The 23,618-nt window shown below is 49.2% G+C and overlaps 1 protein-coding gene across 1 annotated transcript; it reads right to left on the reverse strand.

Annotated features, from left to right (window-relative positions):
• Positions 1 to 666: 666 nt before the first annotated feature.
• HSD17B14 (hydroxysteroid 17-beta dehydrogenase 14) lies at positions 667 to 23,618 on the reverse strand. The gene is made up of 10 exons (XM_032958084.2): positions 23,469 to 23,618; positions 20,723 to 20,843; positions 17,495 to 17,533; positions 16,013 to 16,110; positions 13,363 to 13,429; positions 11,645 to 11,736; positions 9,590 to 9,694; positions 5,202 to 5,269; positions 3,836 to 3,932; positions 667 to 3,321 (listed from the first exon to the last, which is right to left on the reverse strand). Exons 2-10 carry the CDS (start codon positions 20,820 to 20,822, stop codon positions 3,157 to 3,159), a joined length of 831 nt encoding a protein of 276 aa, XP_032813975.1. The 5' UTR covers positions 20,823 to 20,843; positions 23,469 to 23,618; the 3' UTR covers positions 667 to 3,156.

The raw sequence follows: 23,618 nt of genomic DNA on the forward strand, positions 1-23,618 counted from the left end.
GGTGTTGTGAGAAGGCGGGAGGCCGGTAGAAATCAGAGCTGTGGACCCTGTCACAGACCGCACACGGGAAATGCAGGCGGACCACAGCTCGTGCGTTAACGCATTCCAATTTGTGTGGGGGGGGGGGGTGTGTTGGAAAACATTGCAGTATATTATTAGAGTTGCGTTGTGCTGTTGCTCTGGAGACCGGGAGATCGATGGATCGACGTTCGGTCGCCGCGTTGAGCGCATTCGTCATCGACGCGGTCGTCCAGTGCGCACGACTGCGGTCATCCAGGACGGACCGCAGTGCAACGTGTAACGCCGCAACAATGCCCCGATTATCCGGGCTTGACCACCACCTGAACGTGACATTGTAGTTCGTCACTCCGCATCTACATCAGCGGCCAGACGGAGGAGGAAAAAGGAGACCGTTGTATCTCCAAATGAAGACGCAGCGGAGGATGAGGTTAGCCGGCAGGTAGGTCGCGTGTGTTGGTGTAAAGTGGTGATACCTAACAACTCTTCCCAGGCGTTACCGAACCTACTCTCAACGCGCATCCCCAATACGGTAGTCAATCATCCTGCCGCGTAATTATTCCGATGATTGATGGGACCCGCATTAAAAAAAAATTGGAAACGTTTGAAGCCAAAATGGGCGAGTGAAAAATATGAGAACGACAAACATTCAGCCTGATTACGCAAATTTATAGAACACACAAACATAAACAACCATTTTTACATTTGTAGACACTTTTTTTAGCACAACTTTTAATAGATTAGCAACAATTCACGGGTTTGATCTTACTTCATAAGGTATACTGTACTCCATGGTAATGGATGCCACGGTGACTAGCAGATGTTAGATCCATCGTCTAGTATGCAGGAGGTTGAGTTCGATCACGAACCTGACGCCTGCTGTATATTTGGAGTTTGCGTCTCTCTCTCTCCCCGTGGTCGCGTGGATTTTTCTCCGGCTCCTCCGGTTTTTCCCTCCACGTTTAGAATCAACGTCACGCGTTTAAGAGTATTTGGCTGCTAGACATTTCCACGTGATAAGCCCACTTCGTTGGGCTATCATCTGCGATGGCCAGGTCGCTTCTGAAAAAAAGAGCTACACAACTCAGCCCGCCTTACCTGGTAAAATAAATGACTTTTTTTATTGAATCAAACCACCAGTATTCAGTCAAGAAGACACGAATTACAGTGGCATCACTCGTGCCTCGCGATTAGAAGCTTCCGAGTTGAAATTCCAACTCGGGCACTTTTCTGCGTGGAGTTTCGATGTTCTCCACACCCCCAACGCCGCCGCCCCCCCCCCTCTTCTGGATTGGGTTCCCTTCGTGGTCGCCAGCTTCCTACAAAAGCTACACGCATACAAAGGGGACTTGGTCGGTGCCGACACATCCCGTTGTCGCGGGAGCCTCGCTAAAAAAAAGTATTCGGACCCAGTGTGCGGTATCCAGGATTACCCGTCTCATCACGATCACGTGTGACCAAACAACACTGGCTCATGGGTGTTGTTGTTGTTGTTGCTGCTCGTGAGTGCTTTCTTGTCTGGAGTACAGGTGGAGCCAATCGTACGTTCTCAATCTGCGCTGGCGCCGAGTGTGTTCTCCGCTTTCATCCCAGAGCTAAAAATAAAAGCGGTATTGCTGATGGGACGAAACGTCCCCAGTGGGTGACCTCCCTGGAACAAAGTGTCTTTCGACTCGGCGTTGTTGATTTTCCTGGGTATACAAGACACTTATTTATATGTCAAACAGCGGTGTCAACTAGCCGGCTCCTCTGCATCATCACCGTCATAATCGAAGGGGGTGGAACAAAAAAAAACCGCTTAATTTAGATTCCATCGGCCATCGAGCGTAGACGTCGTCGGGAGACGTACCTCGGTCTTCCGTTCGTTATTTCGCCCGTACGCAACAACAGCGCGTAACGGCTCTCGCGGGCTAAGCTGCCAGCCCGAACGGCTCTCATCGAGCCGAGCGGATCTGGCCCAGGGGAAGCCGGCAAAAACCCGCGGCTCCGAAGCCGCACGCGACGGGCCCCTTTCTAAGGACTGCTTCTTGACGTTGTTTATTAAGGACCGCCGTCGTGTATTCACCGCGTGCATTGTTCTTGATATATTGAGCAGGGGGTTTGTTTTGTTGTTGTTGTTGTAGTATTATTTGAGTTCACCAACCCCTGCTCTAGACGACCGCGCCAGTTTTGTCAGTGGGAGAATTCCCCTCGCTCGGCTCGGCACTCCGGTTATTTCATGGGAAATATTTTGGGAAAATATTTTGACAAAAAACGCAACGGGGTACATTTTTTATTAGGAGTTAGGAATCGAGGTAAATTTTCCAAAGCATGGAAAACGTTGGCAATGGCACTGGCGCATGCAAGGCCTTTGGCTTAACCTTGTGAATCGTGGTTACAAAGTTGTGCATTGTCACGTGCACACACCACACAGACCTCAATATCGCCGAATGATCTTTCCGTGCCAACTCAGCAGGAAAAACGCTGCCTGCGATAGAATGTTCAACAGTTAGCTTACGGCGAAATGTTTTTTTTTTGTGTTCAAATGTATACAATCTTAGGATCACGATACATCCACCATCTCAAGCAAGTGAGAATCAATAATTTACGATTCATGCAAATCACGTGCAAATGTTGCTCGTGTGACGAATCAGACGTAACGACACCGGTGACATAATCAAGAGAGCTCAAACCGGGGCGCAGAATCGAGTTACTGAATAGAATCATCATCCCTAAACCGTGACAATTTTTGCCAAGCCGAGGGACGACAGGGTGAGTCGCTATCCTGGTTCCCATTCAGCCAGTCCAATTAAAACGAAACTATTTTATTTTACCAGGTAAGGCCCCACTGAGCTACATAGTTCTTGTTCAGAAGCGACCTGGCTATCACAAATGATAGCTCAACGAAGTGACCTATCATCACGTGGACATTTACAGCAGCCAAATACTCTAAACGCGTGGTGATGCTGAGTCTAAATGTGGAGGGAAAATCCGGAGGACCCGGAGAAACATCCACGCGACCACGGGGAGAGAGAGAAAGACACGAAAACTCCAAATATTCAGCAGGCGTCAGGGCCGGGATCGAACCCACGACCTCCTGTATACCAGGCGAGGTAGTTAACATCTCCTAGCCACCATGGTGCCACCATTGAAAACCCATCAGTCGTAGTTGCTGGAGCGGGGCTCCCGCTGATTCTTGCGCGCGTAGTTGAGCTCGGCACCGGCCGTCAGCAGCAGGTCGATGCCCGTGCAGAAGGTGGCGTCTGCCGCCAGGAACAGCGCCACCTTGCCACTCTCCTCCGTGGTGCCCATGCGTCCCAGCAGCTGGGACGAGAAGGGTCCAGGTGGGCACACAGAGATCGCAGATCCCCCCTCTGATGCTGGTTTGCTTGTCTGAAGGGCGCCAATGAGTAATCGAAACAGACTGTTGAGGCAAGTGCTGTTCGCGAGTAGCACCCGTGAAGGCCGGAACGACACACGAGGGGGTGGGTGGCCAGCACCACGCCTGGCCGCCTTTGTCTCCTCAGTGGCGATGTGTTTACAAGAGGTACTCGTTTGAGACTGAGTGGCCCTATGGATTAGTCCATTTGGCAAGTCACGTGTGGAGGTCGTGTACAATGTAGATACTCCAACTTCGTTCAAGACATCTGGCCAGCGTGGAAGAGAAGGCCAAAATACCCTCTCTCTCGAGAGAGAGAGAGAGAAAGAGAGAAAGGGGCTCAAGAGAGCACCTCCTAGAAGAATCTCTTCCAACAGCAGTGGCATGAGCAAGTGAAATTCGGGCCTCCCTCTTTACGGACGAATTCAAGTTGGCGTCGAGTCGCGTGCGATCTCTCACCTGCGCATTCTCTCCACCTTTAACGGTCGCCTCTGGGTTGTCAGTTCCATTGGCGAACTCCTGCCACATCGGGGTCCAGATATTCCCCGGCGAAATGCTGCAACGGCAACGACGTTGAGAAGGGGGGGGGGGGGGGGGGTGGGTGGTCAACGCGCGCAGTCTGCGTCTCCGAGCGCCGAAGTTTCTAATCAGCTTCCACGTGCGAAGCTTGCAGACGACAGGCTGCAACTTGCACCGCCACACGGCTGTCAACGAGCTCCACTGGGTCTGCCCGTCTGACACAGACCGCAGCCCGAGGCCAGGTATGCGGCGGAGCGCGTCTCCACGCACCTCCGATTATCACGGTTGGCTACATACGGTGGGACAGAAGTTCAACATACATACAAGCAGCGGCACGTTGTTAGCCGAAAGATTAACATTTGCATGGCCAGGCACCCATCAACAGTTCCTGAAGAACTGCATGCATTTCGGTCCTCTCGCCTGAGAGTCACCGTCAAATAAACTGAGAGGCTTCAGTGTTTTTATGCATAATGTACTCAGGATGAATGCCTTTGGTGCAAGTGTCTGTGTGTCTGTTTGAAACTTAAGGTTTAACTCGGCCTACACAGATTTTTCTGGTATAAACTTTAAAACTAAAAACTATTTTTTATTTTACGAGGTAAGGCCCGCTGAGCTATGTAGCTCTTTTTCAGAAGCGACCTGGCTATCACAAATGATATCCCCACGAAGTGGCTTATCATGTGGACATTTTCATAGCAGCCAAACACTCTAAACGCATGTTGATTTTAAATGTGGAGGGAAAAACCCGGAGGAGCCGGAGAAAAATCCACGCGACCATGGGGAGAGAGAGAGAGAACATGCAAACTCTAAATATACAGCACGAGTCAGGGTCAGCATCGAACCCACGACCTCCTGTATACCAGACGAGAGAGCTAACATCTCACCACCGCGGCGCCCCCATATGTGTGGTGGATTCCGTGCTGAGGGACTGAGCTGAGGTGTTGTGCGAGGTGGAGGGCGGTAGGAGGGGTTGTGGCTGGTTATTATTGCAGGCACGCAAACGCCCCTCGGAATAACACTGTAATAAAGCGCCGTTGCCCTTCCACGAAACCTCCGGCGCTCATCCGTTGCGGAGTCGCTCCAATTTCCCCGGAGGACGGAACAACAACAACAACAACAACGCGGAGTATCTACTCACTCGTCGTCGTCTCCGAACTTGATTATTTTTGTCGTCGTCCATTTAGCCGACCCGTTCCCCCTCGTTACGGTTCACGGGAGGAGGAGAGCGACAGGGTCGGCGGGCCGGCTGGCCACACCTGCGCGGAGCGGCGGCGTGAGTGACGTGCACGGGGAGGTGTGGCCGTACCTGTTGACGCGCACGTTGTAGCGACTCTCGTCCACCGCCATCGCCTTGGTCATGGCCGTGATCGCGCCCTAACGAAGGCAAAGACAAAGATCCCCCGTGTAGCATTAACAGACTGTTTGGGGCATGTGCTGTCAGCGAGCAGCACCTATGAAGGCCGGCACAGCCCACGAGGGGGTTGGGTGGCCAGCACCACGCCCGGCCGCCTTTGTCTCCCCAGCGGCGATGTTTACACACCACTGCACCAGATGCTCATTTGAGGGTGAGTCCACCCGGGGGAGTCCCGGGACCCATTCAGATAATCGTCACTGGTATCGGTGGCCGTGAGCGAGAATCAAACTCAGGTTTCCGGGGTCGTAGCGCAGCGCCGCGCTAACCGCTGCACTACTGCCCTGCACACGCACACACACGTCACGTCATGTTTCCGATAAGGCAGAGGGCGTAGGGGAACGCTCGCAATGTTTACCATGCCACGTAAGAATCTGTGAAATATATACACAAATAAAATGAAAAGCACGCTGGGTCGAGTCAAGTTTAATTTTAGTCAATCATAATTGTGTAGAGATGTATTGTCTGGCAACCCCCCTCTCCCACCCCAATTAACCCCCTCATTACCCCCCTCCCCCCACCGCTTCCCCAAGCCCCCATATCTCCCCATGGGCAATTTTATTAATATTCATATACGCATTGAATTGTACTGTACTGTGTACAGATGATTCAATGCATGTATTGCGGGATTAAAAAAATCGTAATAATTCGATGAATCAATTTATCATTCCGTCCCTAATGCTTTTCATTTGACCACATATACCGACACCGAAGCCATTCACCTTCGCGAATTTCTTCGCCTACATTAATTTATTTAGCCCCAACGTTCCATGAGAGATCTCTGTGGGGTCTGCGGATCTCAAGCTCCTTTTTTCTCCAGGGACTCGGGCTGGGCTTCCTCCATGGAGGAACCGGGTTCTGGCCCTGCGTAGCACCTAGACTCTGAAACGCTCTGCCCCTGAGACTTCAGGAATTCGCCTTCAATTGGGGAATCTTCCAAGTCTCGACTTAAAGCTTCCTGTTCAGGAAGGCTTTTTGCCTGAATTTATCATGAGGAGTCTTGCCTTTCATTTTCATCATCTTGTTCGTAATGTATGGTTTTGCTTTATGCTCATTGTGTTACTTCACGATCGTCGCTTGCTCCCTGGACGAAGGGCGCTAATACAAGCCCGCATTATTATCGAGATTTGTTCGGGGAAAGCGGGGAGTTTGCGGATGTTTTCAGAAGACGCGGTCCACTCTGAGAATTAATTACTGGGCTCACACATACTTCTGTTCCACCGCGTCTGTGAAGCTAAAGCGCTTATAAATGCGCCCCGGTAAGTAAGCCTCTGGTACACCAGGTTCTGCAGTGGCAATTTTTCAGTCTTGTAGTAACGAGGTGCTTTAAAATCTGTGTGCTTTTCTAATTAAAAATTAAGCAACTTGCATTACTTACATTTTTTTTTTACATTTTTAAATCGACACATTCAGCACCAACACTTCCACCTTTAACGAGAAATTACATCATGGGAATGGAGAAGGTGGCAGAGGACCGCAGAGGACGTGGATGGAAGACATCAATAACACCGCTGGCCTTACACACTAACCCAGCTACGAGAGGCAGCGAGAGACAAGTTTGGATGGCGGATTCCGATTGTGACCTTGACCTCTGGTGAGAGGTCAAGGTCGAGCTCGACCTGACGGCACAAGATGACAAGGTGACAATAGGCTGGCATATGGAGCAACAGCCCTTTTTTAATGATCGGCTGGCTCATGCGAATAACACTCATTGCAGATTAAAAATATTAACTCTCTACATTTGTACAGTAAAACCTTGGATTGCGAGCATAATTCGTTCCGGAAACGTGTTTGTAATCCAAAGCACTCGTATATCAAAGCACTCGTCGTTATCAGTTGTGATCACATGATGCTCGGCAAACAAAGCGCGTATACGTACTACTCGTATTGCAAGACCTCGCTCGTTTATCAAATTAATATTTATTTAAAACATTTTCTCGTCTTGCAAAACACTCGCAGACCAAGTTACTCGCAATCCAAGGTTTTACTGTATATAGAGAGTATTTCTCCGTCGTGTTTTCTACTGGATATTTTCACTCGCCAGACAAGAGACATCATCATCATCTGCATCACGTTCCATGGACAGGATAGCCCGCATGTGAACACTGCGTATTTCGTCATTTGTTTCCACTTAACCCTGTCTTGTGCCAATATGCTCGTGAAGTGCCACATCTTTCTGGCACCAATCTCTTTTATGTCGTCATCAAGCCATTCTCTGTTACACGTTCCTGCTGTTGTCCATTCTACATATAGTGCCAGTTTCCTTCTCATCACTAGCTCCATCATCGGGTGTGCTTCTGTGCGCAACCTTTTTCCCTACTTCTATGTTGGTCGCTCTGTGTGTCCAAGAGACACACGAGAGACAAAATCCACGGATGTCAATGTGCCAATTAACCATATATAGGTATCGATTTAAAGCTTTCGTGACTGCAAGGATTCATCTTCTTTGGCTCTTTCGGTAAAGTCACCACGTAGAATGAGAATAAAATAATAAATTGATAAAATACAATAACACAATAATATTCTCACTAGAGTGTCTTGTCTAACTGATCGAGCTCGGTGCGTGTAAGTCTGATTTTTTTCCGAGATAAGAGCGAAGCTAGTTCTAGCTAGAATTCGTTTTGCATTGAGAGAAGTTGCAACAGCAGAGGTTAGTGTAAATGCGGTTGGTATTACCTTAGAGTCGCGGCATCTCTTCAGAAAGGTGAGAGACTCGATTAGTTGAGCCTTCTTATCCCGGAGTCTGTTGAATGATCTTAAGGTGGTGTGGAATCCCTCTCCGTAGAGGCGGTTAAATTTCGATTTAAAGCTTTCGTGACTGCAAGGATATTATTGTGTTATTGTGTTATTGTATTTTATCAATTTCTTATTTGATTCTCATTCTACGTGACTTTACCGAAAGAACCAAAGAAGACATATATAGGTACTTTGCTAAAACTGAACACATTATTATTTGTAAAAATGGCCTTAATTAAATTCCTGCTTGTACCAAGAGGCTTGGCATTGTTTTGCTCTGAAACACGTGCCGCTTTGGTAATGCTCTTTGCACACATTCCCGATAGCTTGTTGTTGCGTTTAGCTGGCACACTCGCTAATTAAGCCCGGTTTGCTCATTAACTCAACACACTTATTGTATTCGCATGCTTGTTCATTGTTCATTCGGGACATTTATCAGCTTGGCAGAGGCCTATTAATTTGCCAATTTTGGCACTGACGCGCAATCATGACCCAGTCTAAAGCGAGGCACACATTGCAGAAGGACATGGGGCACGGGAAAGTTTACGAATGAACGACGCAATTTGAGAGACACGAGCGGTGGGACTATATTCAGCCCCACCTCCGGATGAGCGCAGGTGACAAGGGATAGGAAGAAGCATGCCAAGACATGCCAGTTAAGACTCGTCTGGAATTTCCACATTGCCACGGCATGCCAATTTACCAATGCCAACACTGTCATTCAAGGGTACCGGAGAATCTCCATGAGTGACTGAATTGCAATTACGGCAACCACCGGCGCAGTGAAAAGCTGGGCAGCGTTGTCTGACAATTCGACTTTTAATCATAGGCTCGTGCCATCCAAAGCAGTCATCGGCAGCACTTTTAAGTTGCAACAGCAAGTGACACTGCGCGTTCAGGTGGGGATGCAACAGCCTCACCTCCGATTAGCACGGTTGGCTACGTAGGGTGCGAAAGAAGTTCAAGATACATACAAGGGAGGTCTGGTGTAAGGTGTTTCTCAGGGACATTATCACGTCAGATCTCGAGGGAAGCTCAGCAGGATTTGATCACATCAGATGAACGTCGTACTCGAACTGTAAATATCAACTGAGTTTTACTCTCCAACACACACCGGTGTGCTGAAGTAGTAACCAATTTGGCACGTTTTGTTTAACCTGAAAAACCTTACTGATTGGTTGCCTCGGGTGGTGGCTGGTTAACGACACATTTATATTCGTTTTGGCTGTTCGTGGCCGGGAAATTCCTCAGCGCTCATGCTACCGTTTGTGGCCAGGTCGCTTCTGAAAAAGAAGCAAATGGCTCAGTGGGCCTTACCTAGTAAGGTAAAAACATAGTTTTAGTTTTACTTGTATATATTTTTTTAAAGCGACTTGTTTACCTTGCCTGCAATTTGCACTCCTATTGTGTTGTTGTATTACTTGCTGTGGTCACGTTCTGACCTGCCCCCTACCGGACATCTGTGCGAAAGAGCTTTACAGCTCACCGGATTCCTCTTCCTGCAGTATAAATAAACATTCAGATTCCGGAACCTCAACAGCCCCCACCTTGGTTGCGACGTACGGCACGGCGTCGTTCTGCCCAATGACGGCCACCAGGCTCGCCACGTTGACGATGTTCCCTTCCGTCTTGCGCAGGTGCGGCAGCGCGTACTGCGGACGGGCGCGACACGGGCGAGCAAAAACAACGCGTGAACAACGCGTGAACAACGCGTGAACACGCAAACGTGCCGTTGACGCGTCAGCAATGCCGGTGGCGGCGCCAGACACGCACGCGTGGGTGCGTGCGTTCACGTAACCTTAACGTGCACGTAGCCTGGCACAAGCGCTGTGGTGACGTCACCGCCACTTAGTGGCGAATGGAATGACGATAGTTTTGCGTGAAAAACACAAGGGGGGGATTTGGCTGTTGGCCAAACCTCCCAACACAGGGACCCCCACCAGAAGGAGAGAGTCTTCAAACTCAGTGTGACTTTGCTGGGTAAATAAATAATAATTGTTAGTATTAATACATTATTATCACCTTGGTTGCGAGGTACGGCAACGGCATTGTTCTGTCCAATTAAATAATCATTATTAGTTCATTTTTATTATAATTAACCATGATTATCTCATTCACCTCACGAAGCTGTTTCCCTTTAATTCTAACAATAATTAGTACAATTAGAATTATAATACTAAAAAAAAAATATCTAATTCGTTTTATTATTTGCACACAAGTACAAATACTGCACAACACCAAGGGAACATATATCCCTCTCTCAAATCAGGATTCCACAACCATATTCTCCGGCGGGCCCCTTTCGATAGGATTACCGTGTGCTGGCAAAATCACGTCACACCATTACATCATACGTCAGGTGTACGAACACTGTGAGGTCACAAGGCACGGTACGTGTGACTGCTAGGCTGTGCCTCTTGTCTCCAGGTCTCTCATCTCTCCCTCCTTTGTCTAGTTCATCTCAAGAAGCTATTTCCCTTTAAGTCTCAGTAGGCTGCATCACTCAGCAGGCCACTCTGTTGACGAAGCCTGCCATGAATGATGGTAGTGTGGTGACGCACCTCTAATCGATTCTTATGACCACAATACATGCGTAGAATCATGCACGGGAGCACAAATTATTTTTGCCCCTGTGTGCATCTTAAAAACCTTGTGGCCGTGGTGGTACTCCACAGGAAGTGGAGTAGTAGAGTCAAGGATAGGATGTGGCCAAAAAGATCAAAGTAACAGGGAAGGGGAAGATAAAAGAGAGAACGGGTAAAGTCTTTTCTTTTCATTTCATCGATTCGATGCTGGCAAAAACAAGGTCCCATATAGACAGAAGAGAAAGAATGTGAAAGAGGAGGAAAAGGATAGAAAAGGAATGGGAAAAGAGTCAGGAAAGATGAGGATAGGGCTGTTGCACGGAGGAGCGATGTCTGTTTTCATACGGGGAGGCGGTGAGGGATTCAGAGTGGGGGTGGCCACACAGAAGTCACGTGATTTACGGGAGGAGGCTTGAGCTGATTTAGATTATAGAAATGATCGGCGTTTTGTTCACTAAAAACCCAGCCGCCACTAGAGGTGCCACTTTTCACCAGAAAGGAAGAATTGATTCTGGAAACGAATCGTGATCCCCCCGCACCCCCCCCCCCCCCAGATTGTGACAATTAATCGAATCACGATGTCCAGTGTGCATTTTATATTTCGCTAACTTCGAGCGGAAATTCGTTGGAAATTATTTTTGAACTATTAAAAAAAAATGCATTACCTGGATCTTCCACGTGATTTCACTTAAAATTAATACACTTTCACACATCTATATTCATAATTACACCGCAGATATTTTAGAAAGGAAGGTCATTATGTTCATCAGGTTATTGCGTTCATAAGTGATTACATATCCTTGTTTTGACACGGCTGTGTAATTGTTTTACCCAGTAGGCATTTATTGATTAAATTTGGTTTCTCCGTTAGCCACGCTCTGATGAGATTCAGCGCTGTACATGTCGCCCCGGCAAAATAAGCCTTCATTACAACGATTCACGAAAGTTGCATCCCCCCACTCTGTACGCGCCGTTGTATCTGAAGCCATCGTGGCTCCGTGAGGTTTGCACCGTCACCTTGGAAGCCAGGAAGTAGCTGACGAGGTTCAAGTTCAGAAGCGAAGTAAAATCCTCCGCTGTGACGTCGTCCGTCTTCTGAGGAGGTGGGTCTGAAACGCGGATGTCGTTATTTGTAAACCTTGAAAAACTTTTATTTACATCACGCAGCTTTATGTCGCACACGCGCACATACTGCTAAAGTTACGTTTTTTAGCCCACTTTAAAGGTATCCACACCTATGAAGAACGGATTTTTTTTCTCGAGTCAATAGCTTTCGCCAACTTTGAAACTATGCGTGGAAAACACTGCTTCTGTGTTGAACTCGCTGCAAGTGACATAAATGGTCATGGAACTTTTGGCGCTGCATTCACTTGCAATTAAATTATTAGTAGCATCGGGTGAGCAATGAGTGTGGAAAACATATACATATATAAAAAAAATATTGGGCGCCGCAGTAGAGAGATGTTAACTACCTCGCCTAGTATACAGGAGTTCGTGGGTTCGATCCAGACCCTGATGCCTGCTGTATATTTGGAGTTTACATGTGCTCCCCGTGGAGTGGATTTTTCTCCGGGTTCTCCAGTTTTTTCCTCCACATTTATAAACATGCGTTTAGAGTATTCAGCTGCTATAAATTTCCACGTGATAAGCCACTTCGTTGAGTTATCATTTGTGGTCAGGTCGCTTATAGAAGAGCTATATACGGTAACTCAGCGGACTGTACCTGGTAAAGTAAAAATCGTTCAATGATAATTTGTGCTCTGTATCATGTAGTTTTCCGTCGCAATAGGACGCAAATCTAACAGACAGGGTCCTCGCACTTAAACATTGAGCAGTTCACCAGCGTTGGTTCAAGCGCGCCTGATAAGATCATGAATGTTGAAACCGGTCCAGAGTTTGCTTGTATTGAACCAATGCTGCTGAGATAAGATGCACTCCCAGAAGGAAGTGTGGCCGACGGGATGTATACAAATATTTTACGTTCGGAGACAAAGTTGTCAAGGAGGAATTACATCTGCTTATTTATTTAGGTTATATTCATGTACAGCAGTCCCTCGGTTAACAGTAACATCGGTTAACGGTTTTTCGGTTAACATTTCGCCTCCCACAGGACCCCCATGGTTTCTCCGAACAATAACATTTTGACTAACGGTACGTTTACGTTCTTTGCACGCGGGTGCCAATTTCGGCCAATCTGAGCGCTCGTTAATGGGGCTGAGCCACGCCCCTAGCCAATCAGCGAAGCCCATTGTGAGCGTGTAGACCTCGACTGGCTTTGTTTACATTACGTTTTCTGTTTTGGCAGTGGAAGCAGTCTCTCCTGTGCAGACTCAGTGATTTTTACTTATTTTTCAGCTTACGAGTGAATTCGATGAACAGTTATTTGGGTTAACAGTAGTTTTCGTGGAACGGATTAAAAACGTTAACCGAGGAACTACGGTATCAGAATCTATGATTTTGGGTCCACATTGTTGGGGAAATAATTGACTGCTGCATCCACTAGGGGCCGCTACATTCACCACAACGTTCAACAAGGGGAATGCCTCAGTTACTCGTCCTGCCATCTCACTGCGTGTGCGTAGTACATCGTATCTCGCCAAATGTTATCGTTGTTTATGGGGGAAATAGTTTTCACTTAACGCGTTTTTTCACTTCACGCGGAACTTTATATGGAACGCATCTACCGTGTTTAAAGAGTGACTGCATATCCCGACAGTGCACCGTGCCGTACTCACGCACGCCAGCGTTGTTCACAAGGCAGTCGATGCGGCCGTATTTCTGAACCGTCACATCGATCAGGTTCTAAAGAGTCAGGCACACACGCATGCATGCGTACGTACGCATTACCACCGTCACCATGACTGAATTAGCGTGGATGGCTGCGTATGGTGTGAAAGAAGTTCAACATACAGTGTGGGCACCCACAAACTCTTAAATGATAACTCATCGGTGCTTTTGCCATTAGCTTCTTAAGCCAGTGGTGAAGCCAGTGGTGGAATAGAAGTTCCACGTTACTATGACAGAGCCCATTATGTTCATAGGACAACCACTGGTTAACTTACTATCCAGTGGAAATTATTTTATTGAGGTCATAGGCATGATGAACCAAGTTAACCCTTGAGCAGAATTTTAATTCACAAACTTCCGGATGCAGCTGTGGGGGGCGTTATTTTGACCATACTTCACCACGCTGGTCAAAGTGGGGACTGGTGAAGGCAAGTTGCGCAGACAGACATTGGAGAATATGCAAGAATGGAGATTGTTGAGTGTAATTACTATTTCACTGCATGATAATGCATCGATAATAATTAACATGCTAAAAATGATGATAAAAAAGGTAACATTTTTTTTTATATAAGTAAAACACTCATACAATAAGCCCGCTCAGTGTGATCATGGTTATCATGCCCTCTGGTGGTGTGCGCCGGTCATGTTACAGCAACAGGCCCCCATGGGAACGGAGGGTTTAATGACGACCCAGCCAACATTTTATAAACTCGAACAAACTGCTCCTTAATCAGGGAGGTGTATGGATTTCACAATTAATCAGGCGTTTATTTCAGCTTCAACCAATGGCTCGCCAGGAGAAGGCGGTCCAGCGAGTGGACGAATCGCCATCTGTTTAGTCCATCTGTGCCTGAGATAGAGCGTTGCCCCCTCGCGCAAAGGCGTGGGTTTTCTCCAGGTGCTCCGATTTCCTCCTTCCCACTTCTATCAAAATAATGAACACAACTCATAATTAATTGACTGAAAACATCTTAAAATAAACCCCCCCCCAATGCAGCAGCAGTAGCAGGACCCTCCTAAATACAACACCTTGTGGCTTTCCTTGATAAATAAGTGCATTATAATTATTATCATACCTGAGGAAAATCATATAATTATGTCAGCTATAATCAATCCACTGCTGAATGGATTCCCCCACCCCGCCCCCGCCCCCCCTCACCCCCGAAAGCCAACGCCACCCATCACGATCTCGCGATGGATCAATCCACCAGGCACCTCCGCACGAGCCGATTTCATCTCGCTCCATCTCCTCAGCTGACGTCCTTTCGGGACGCGTTCCCTTCATTGACTCTGCCGCTCCGTTATTTTATTCCTGATCGTCGTCGTCCATAGTCGCATTTGCATTACTCTCGGTAAGTGTTTGTACAGTCTGTTCTCCTGCAACGTGTTTTTATTTTTGTCGAAACGCGTATTGGATATAACGCGGTGACCGTATTAGGGAACATGTCTCGTTTTTTATAAAACGGATGAAAAAATTGGATATAACCTGATCGAGTGAACAGAACTACGCCGCGCTCGGTTTGAATAAGCGGTCGCACGGCTGCCTCGGCGTAGCATCGCACAAGGCTTTGGGATGCTGCTGGATGCTTCTTGATGCTACCCACGCGCCTCAAGTCCTTGTTCAGCCCGCGTACGCATCTCACGCGTTATCGCGGCCTGCGCTGTACCCCATGTTGCATACTGTTCATGAAAACGCGATGTTTTTTGTTCTGCAGGAACGCAACTACGACCGCGTTATCGGAGAAGGGACTGTACGTTAAAAAGCAGAGGGACAATGAGGAGCTGTTGACCCAACATGCACCAGAGTACACGGGAAACAGAAACAGGACGGCACAGGTGCACAGCCTGTCACGACAAATCGCGAGGTCACTGCATTAGCAGCAGCAGCAGCGACAGAGACAAATGGCACAGGGTACACCTGTGACAACAGCCCTTAAGAAAACATCCGTGTGAAGGGGTGAACTATACATATCCATATCTTGTCGTTCAGTCCCTGATGTTGGATAATAAAGAATCAGTGTGATCGATAACAAACAGCCCCGGGGAGAGGGGTGAATCACTGCGTGCCAGGAAATAAATACACTCAAGCCTTTAATCTGGTGAAATCTCTCTCCTGCACAGCCAATTTCCAAACAAATCCCCAAATTGACAAGATAATCCGTGTGTCGCCACGAGTTCCAAACAATATGCAAACATGCGTAAGAAAAGCACGCAGCCACGACTTGGGCATTATGCATAAAACCATCATCGTTTCCTGAAGAAGTGCATTGTGGTCCTCTTGGCTTCGGACACCATCAAAACGAATTTGAGCAAAATTTGACCGACCGACAGCAGCAGTGGTGAAATGATAGACGCAACTGTGTGGATTGTTTTCGTCATCATTCGGACTCATCAGCGTAGCACAGTGACCAATGGTCACTGCCACAGAGTCCGCATCACCAAAACCGGCTGCTCGTTTCACCGCAGAGTCCGCTTTTTTGTTAGTTGGAAGGCTCAGATGAAGTGCGACCGTGACGAACAATATAAACAGGCGGCAAAAAACATCGTGCAATACGCAATAAGCCTACGAGTAAAAACCCGCGGCATCTTAAGACGCACCTTTATTTGCTCCTCTTTTGTGACGTCACACGCCACGTAGAAGGCTTCGCCTGGGCCCACACTGTTGAGTTCGGCCTCCAAAGCATTGCCTGCCCCGACTGGAACACATACACAAACGCACGCACACGTACCTGGACTGAAAACAAAGATCCCTCGTGTTGAGTACATAGACTGTTACCCTTATATAAGTAAGCAGCTATTAAGGCCTGCATGGCAAGGAGGTGGCGTGTTAAGCACCAAGCCCAGCCGTTGTCAGCGTCACTCCTCTGCCCTCGGTTGTTGTTGGAGGGCGACTGCCTTCAAATGCCCAGTAGTGTCCTTCATGAGCCTCCTCTACCACAGAGGTCGATTTTGACACCGCTGTTATCAGCTATTGGCCAAAAACAAGCTGCTTGGGCATGTGAGAGCTGGACAACTGCGCTCGATGAATCCAGTCAACACAGGGATTGTGGTCAGATATTTCAATGATCTGTGATCTTATCACACACGATCCAGTCTGGTTAAACCTACGATGGATTTTCGGGCAGAATATGTCAAGCGTTTAAAGGGGGTCTATGTTTTGCAAGCATCGGGAAGACATGCCATAACTCACACTTTACAGTGATCTCCCGTGTAGCCTGAACAGACTGTTGGGGCAAGTGCTGTTAGCTAGCAGCACCTATGAAGGCCCGGCACGGCACACAAAGGGGGTGGGTGGCCAACACCACGCCATACGCATATACACGGCCAGTGTATGGATCACACATGATTTCTCCAAAAAGTGGCATTGAGGGCCAAAATAGCTTCACAAATGAGACTAGAATGTTTTCCGTCTTAAACGATTTTAAACTTGATGTCACCTGCCTAAATTACTGTGTCTATGCTATTATTTGAGACGAGCCATTTGCCCGTCCAAGGACGGGTGTATTGAAGTAAATCTGAAAATTGCAAGCGAAAAGCAGAGCGCGACGTGATATTCACTGCATTAATTCGTTGTGCAATTTGTAAGGCCGCGGTGACACAGACCTATTTCATTTAAAGGTTATAATCCCTTGTTCATCATGACGTCCTTTTTACTTCTATGCCTCAACAGCTTTACGGAGATCACGTGACGTGAGGGTTCTGCCTTTGTAGTGAGGGTTGTCAGTTGACGCCGAGGAGGGGGGAGGAGGCGCCTCGCCCCCCCCATGTGGAGTGACGTCACCCGTTAATTATTATTAATGGAGGGGGGGTATACATTTGGAGGACGTCACCTGTTCATGATTATTAATGAGGGGGGGGTCCATGTGGAGGACGTAACCTGTTCATGATTATTAATGAGGGGGGCTGGTCGACGTGGAGTGATGTCACGCGCGGGACACACAGACATTCTTGGCTCATTATAGTAGTAAATAGTTTTCATGAATTGAATCAGTGATCTCTGGATTGCAAGGCCAGTGTGCTAACCATTACCCCTATATATCAGTCGTGGTAGGAGCAGTGTGATGGTGATGATATACTGACCGTCCTTTGCACAAAATACAACCTTGGCACCTTGCGAAACTGTAAAAAATAAAATAAAATAATTAACAACAAAATGAGACCGTTATCATTCAAATACTTTTAAAATACCCATACTTCTGAAAGAGGTTTTTGTCGATGCGAGAATGTCTACATAACTACTATTATTTTACCAGGTAAGGCCCACTGAGCTATTTGGAGTATATTTAGCTCTTTTTCAGAAGCGACCTGGCCACAAATGATAACTCAACTAAGTGGTTTATCATGTGAAAATGTATAGCAGCCAAATACTCTAAACGCATGATGTCGATTCTAAATGTGGAGGGAAAACCGGAGGACCCGAGGAAAGATCCATGCGACAACGGGGAGAACACGCAAACTCTAAATACACAGGCGTCAGGGTCGGGATTGAACCCACGACCTCCTGTATACCAGGCGAGATCATTAACATCTCACGACCGTGGCGCCCTACATGTAATGAAGGCCATTCCACAAGCTCTGGAGAAAATTGTGTGACAGTTCAACATTTGCCCAGTTATATTTAAACTAAGAGAGCAGACAAAATGAGTTGAGACCAGAAAACACCTCACCTAGGTGGACTTTGCAACTCAACGTATGTGAAAATAATGAAAATTCTAAAACAAAATCAGTCACGTGATCAGGACGAGGGTATGTGGACTCCAACGCAGATAGAAAAAGTAATATAGCCGTGGTTGTTTAACCGTTATTGGAAGGTTCGTTATTTTTTAAAACATGTTTAAAGGTCAACGCTTGAAGTTTTACCTTGCCTTTAGGCTAACTTTGAATCCATGTCACAGAAACAAGTTAATGTGCAACGCCAGTAACTGTGAATTACAAATGCACAAGAAACAGAATGGTGAAAATGTTATCTGGTGTGCGTGCAGCGACTGGAGTTTGGTTTTGACAAGAGATAGAAGCAATTTATGGATGTGCGGAAATGTCAAAATACTGTAGTTCAGATGCAGATGATTCTAAAATGATGAAAATGGCAATAATTTACAGCTCTTAATCAATCTACTGCCCCATGCAGAGCCTCTTCTCACGATATCATTTGCGGGGGGCAGTTTGCCTATACTTCACCGCGCTGGTCAGTGATGGGTGGTGAATGGGGCACCCTGGACCAGATGTTAAACCGTGCCGAAAAATGGAATTCAGGCCGCTGGATTCATGGTGCACCGTGCTAACCGCTTGGCAGAAGAACATTGGGGACGCGAAGGTGAGACAGACACAGAGGTGCGAGGCAGCCGACCTGTGAATGCTGGGCCGTTGCCAAACCTCAAAATACAGCAGCCATCCTCCATTACTGTCTCATGATAATTATTTCAATTGCATTTTCTGATTATTATATTTTTTTCCGCCTGAGGACAACTGCTTGTGTTGCGATCGAAACGTCGTGATTTATTTTATTTTATACCTACGTGACTTTACCGAAAGAACCAAAGAGTATGGATTTGACGTTGTTGTTGTTCATTTCCCCTGTGGCTGGCCTCCCAGATCCTCATCGGGCCGTTCCACGCAATCGCAGAGTATTTTGCAACCGCCATCTCTTGGCAGCGTTGGGGAGGACGTGCCAAGTGAAAAACTCTACAGGGTCTCTCCTCTGCTAACGAACGAGTTAGGTTCCAGAGGTGTGTTCGTAAGTCTATTTGTTCGTAAGTCCAACTTTACTCCCGTCGTTTCCAAACATGTTGTACGGCGCTTTAAAGATGTATAATCTCCTGCAGATGTAGATGCCACTGCTTCTTCATGTTCTGCAGATGTAGATGCCACTGGTTCTTTACGTTCTTTAGATGTAGATGCCACTGGTTCTTCACGTTCTGCAGATGTAGATGCTACTGGTTCTTCACGTTCTGTAGATGTAGATGCCACTGGTTCTTCACGTTCTGGAGATATAGATGCCACTAGTTCTTCATGTTCTGCAGATGTAGATGCCACTTCTTCTTCACGTTCTGCAGATGTAGATGCCACTGGTTCTTCACGTTCTGCAGATGTAGATGCCACTGGTTCTTCACGTTCTGCAGATGTAGATGCCAATGGTTCTTCATGTTCTGGAGATGTAGATGCCAATGGTTCTTCACATTCTGCAGATTTAGATGCCACTGGTTCTTCACATTCTGCAGATTTAGATGCGACTGGTTCTTCACGTTCTGGAGATGTAGATGCCAATGGTTCTTCACATTCTGCAGATGTTGATGCCACTGGTTCTTCACGTTCTGCAGATGTAGATGCCACTGGTTCTTCACGTTCTGCAGATGTAGATGCCACTGGTTCTTCACGTTCTGCAGATGTAGATGCCACTGGTTCTTCACGTTCTGCAGATGTAGATGCCACTGGTTCTTCACGTTCTGTAGATGTAGATGCCACTGGTTCTTCACGTTCTGCAGATGTAGATGCCACTGGTTCTTCACGTTCTGCAGATGTAGATGCCACTGGTTCTTCACGTTCTGCAGATGTAGATGCCACTGGTTCTTCACGTTCTGCAGATGTAGATGCCACTGATTCTTCACGTTCTGCAGATGTAGATGCCACTGATTCTTCACGTTCTGCAGATGTAGATGCCACTGGTTCTTCACGTTCTGCAGATGTAGATGCCACTGGTTCTTCACGTTCTGCAGATGTAGATGCCACTGGTTCTTCACGTTCTGCAGATGTAGATGCCACTGGTTCTTCACGTTCTGCAGATGTAGATGCCACTGGTTCTTCACGTTCTGCAGATGTAGATGCCACTGGTTCTTCACGTTCTGCAGATGTAGATGCCACTGGTTCTTCACGTTCTGGAGATGTAGATGCCAATGGTTCTTCACATTCTGCAGATGCCACTGGTTCTTCACGTTCTGCAGATGTAGATGCCACTGGTTCTTCACGTTCTGCAGCTGTAGATGCCACTGGTTCTTCACGTTCTGCAGATGTAGATGCCACCACCGCCGTCTATTGCGCGGCGGTTGAACTTACAACTCTCGGTCCGAACAGGCAACTGGACATACGGGACAAGGTTTGTTCGCATCTCTGAAAGTTTGTAGGTCGAATGTTCATATGTAGAGGAGTCCCTGTCCTTCGTAAAAAAATACATATGATTTATTTTTAACGCAAACTCGCTTTGACATGCCGTGGCATTTAGGCCAAAAAAGATCAAATTCATCCTTTCAAAAACCAAGAACCAAAGGGCTGTAGTGTTCTACCCTCCATGGGCACGGAGGGAACCGGACTTACCAAACACGCGGACCGTGCCCTGACCGATGCCAGCGGTGCCTCCCGTGATGATCGCCACCTTGCCTCGGTACCGCAGCGCGCTCCGATCACCGGGCTCCATGGCAACGGGGCGGCGAAATGTCTGAGGGGCACACGCATTTTAGTTTCTGGGGGGCTACTAAAATCGTTGCGTTGACCGCACGCCCTTCACTCGCGTTGCTTCGAAACCCGCGCCTCTCGCTTTAGCCCACGCCTCGCCGCCGTTGTGTGTACGTGGGACTTCTTTCAACCGTGCTCATCGGAGGTGCGAACATCCCGCGCGCGGACAAACGAGCCTTAAACGGACTGTTGGGGCCAGTTTATGTTATTATTTCAGCAGCAAGGGCCCCCAAATGAGCTGTTCGGCTCTATTTTCATGGGCATCCGGCGACGGAACAGACGTTATACAGTACAGATGTTCGTTACAATCAAAGTGATGTTAGCGCGCATATATTTAAAGATGACACGACGCACGGAGTGGGTCGGTGGCAAACACCATTCCCGGCCGCCTTTGTCTCCCCAATGCACCAGGTGCCGTACTCATTTGAGGCTGAGCAGACCGAGGGAGGTCCAGGACCGGTTCAGGTGATTATCGCTGTCACTGGTGTCCCTGGTCGTGAGCGGGAATCGAACTCGGGTCGTCGGGTTCGTAGTGCAGTGCGCTAACCGCTCCTAGACCCCCCACTCCCCTCACACTTCCCTCACACTCCCTCCCCTCTCACACTCCCCTCTCACACTCCCTCCCCTCTCACACTCCTTTCTCACACTCCCCCCTCACACTTCCTCACACCCCCCCTCACACTCCCCCCCCCTCACACTCCCTCCCCCCCTCACACTTCCCCCCCTCACACCCCCCCTCACACTCCCTCCCCCCCCCCTCACTCCCCCCTCACACTCCCCCCCTCACCCCCCCCCTCACTCCCCCCCTTCACTCCCTCCTCACACTCCCCCCTCACACTCCCCCCTGACACTCCCCCCTCACACTCCCTGACACTCCCCCCTCACACTCCCTGACACTCCCCCCTCACACTCCCCCCCCCCCACACTCCCTCACACTCCCCCCTCACACTCCCTGACACTCCCCCCTCACACTCCCCCCTGACACTCCCTCACACTCCCTCCTCACACTCCCCCCCCACACTCCCTCACACTCCCCCCTCAGACTCCCTGACACTCCCCCCTCACACTCCCCCCTGACACTCCCTCACACTCCCCCCTTCACACTCCCCCCTGACACTCCCCCCTGACACTCCCCCCTCACACTCCCCCCTGACACTCCCCCCTCACACTCTCTCTCACACTCCCTGACACTCCCTCATACTCCCCCCTCACACTCCCTCACACTCCCTGACACTCCCTCACACTCCCCCCCTCACACTCTCTCATACTCCCCCCTCACACTCCCTGACACTCCCTCACACTCCCCCCTCACACTCCCTGACACTCCCTCACACTCCCTGACACTCCCTCACACTCCCCCCTCACACTCCCTCACACTCCCTGACACTCCCCCCTGACACTCCCTCACACTCCCCCCTCACACTCCCTGACACTCCCCCCTCACACTCCCTCCTCACACTCCCTGACACTCCCCCCTCACACTCCCCCCTCACACTCCCCCCTCACACTCCCTGACACTCCCCCCTCACACTCCCTGACACTCCCTCACACTTCCCCCTCACACTCCCTGACACTCCCTCACACTCCCTGACACTCTCCCCTCACACTCCCTGACACTCCCTCACACTCCCCCCTCACACTCCCCCCTCACACTCCCTGACACTCCCTGACACTCCCCCCTGACACTCCCTCACACTCCCCCCTCACACTCCCCCCTCACACTCCCCCCTCACACTCCCTGACACTCCCTGACACTCCCCCCTGACACTCCCTCACACCCCCCCCCCTCACACTCCCTGACACTCCCTGACACTCCCCCCTCACACTCTCCCCTCACACTCCCTCACACTCCCTGACACTCCCTGACACTCCCCCCTGACACTCCCTCACACTCCCCCCTCACACTCCCTGACACCCCCCCCTCACACTCCCTGACACTCCCTCACACTTCCCCCTCACACTCCCTGACACTCCCTCACACTCCCCCCTCACACTCCCTGACACTCTCCCCTCACACTCCCTGACACTCCCTCACACTCCCCCCTCACACTCCCTCACACTCCCTGACACTCCCTGACACTCCCCCCTGACACTCCCTCACACTCCCCCCTCACACTCCCCCCTCACACTCCCTCACACTCCCTGACACTCTCTGACACTCCCCCCTGACACTCCCTCACACCCCCCCCCCCCTGACACTCCCTGACACTCCCCCCTCACACTCCCTCACACTCCCTGACACTCCATGACACTCCCCCCTGACACTCCCTCACACTCCCCCCTGACACTCCCCCCTCACACTCCCTGACACTCCCTCACACTCCCCCCTCACACTCCCTGACACTCTCCCCTCACACTCCCCCCTCACACTCCCTGACACTCCCTCACACTGCCCCCTCACACTCCCTCACACTCCCTGACACTCCCTGACACTCCCCCCTGACACTCCCTCACACTCCTCCCCCCCACACTCCCTCACACTCCCCCCTCACACTCACTGACACTCTCCCCTCACACTCCCCCCTGACACTCCCTCACACTCCCTCCTCACACTCCCTCACACTCCCCCCTCACACTCCCCTCTCACACTCCCTCTCTCTCTCCTCACCCTCCGGCCTCTTCACGCCGCCTCCTCACGACCCCCGCGCGCTCTGTCGCTGTTGGCCGAGCCCCGTCCGCTGGGCCTCGCTTCCTCGTGGCCGCTGATTGGTCCGCGCCCGACTCGCTCGCTCCTCCTCCTTCCTCTAACTCGTTAATA

This window comes from Petromyzon marinus, chromosome 21, assembly GCF_048934315.1.
Source record: "Petromyzon marinus isolate PM22_M1 ecotype Great Lakes invasive population chromosome 21, UKy_Petmar_22M1.pri1.0, whole genome shotgun sequence".
Lineage (NCBI taxonomy): Eukaryota > Metazoa > Chordata > Hyperoartia > Petromyzontiformes > Petromyzontidae > Petromyzon > Petromyzon marinus.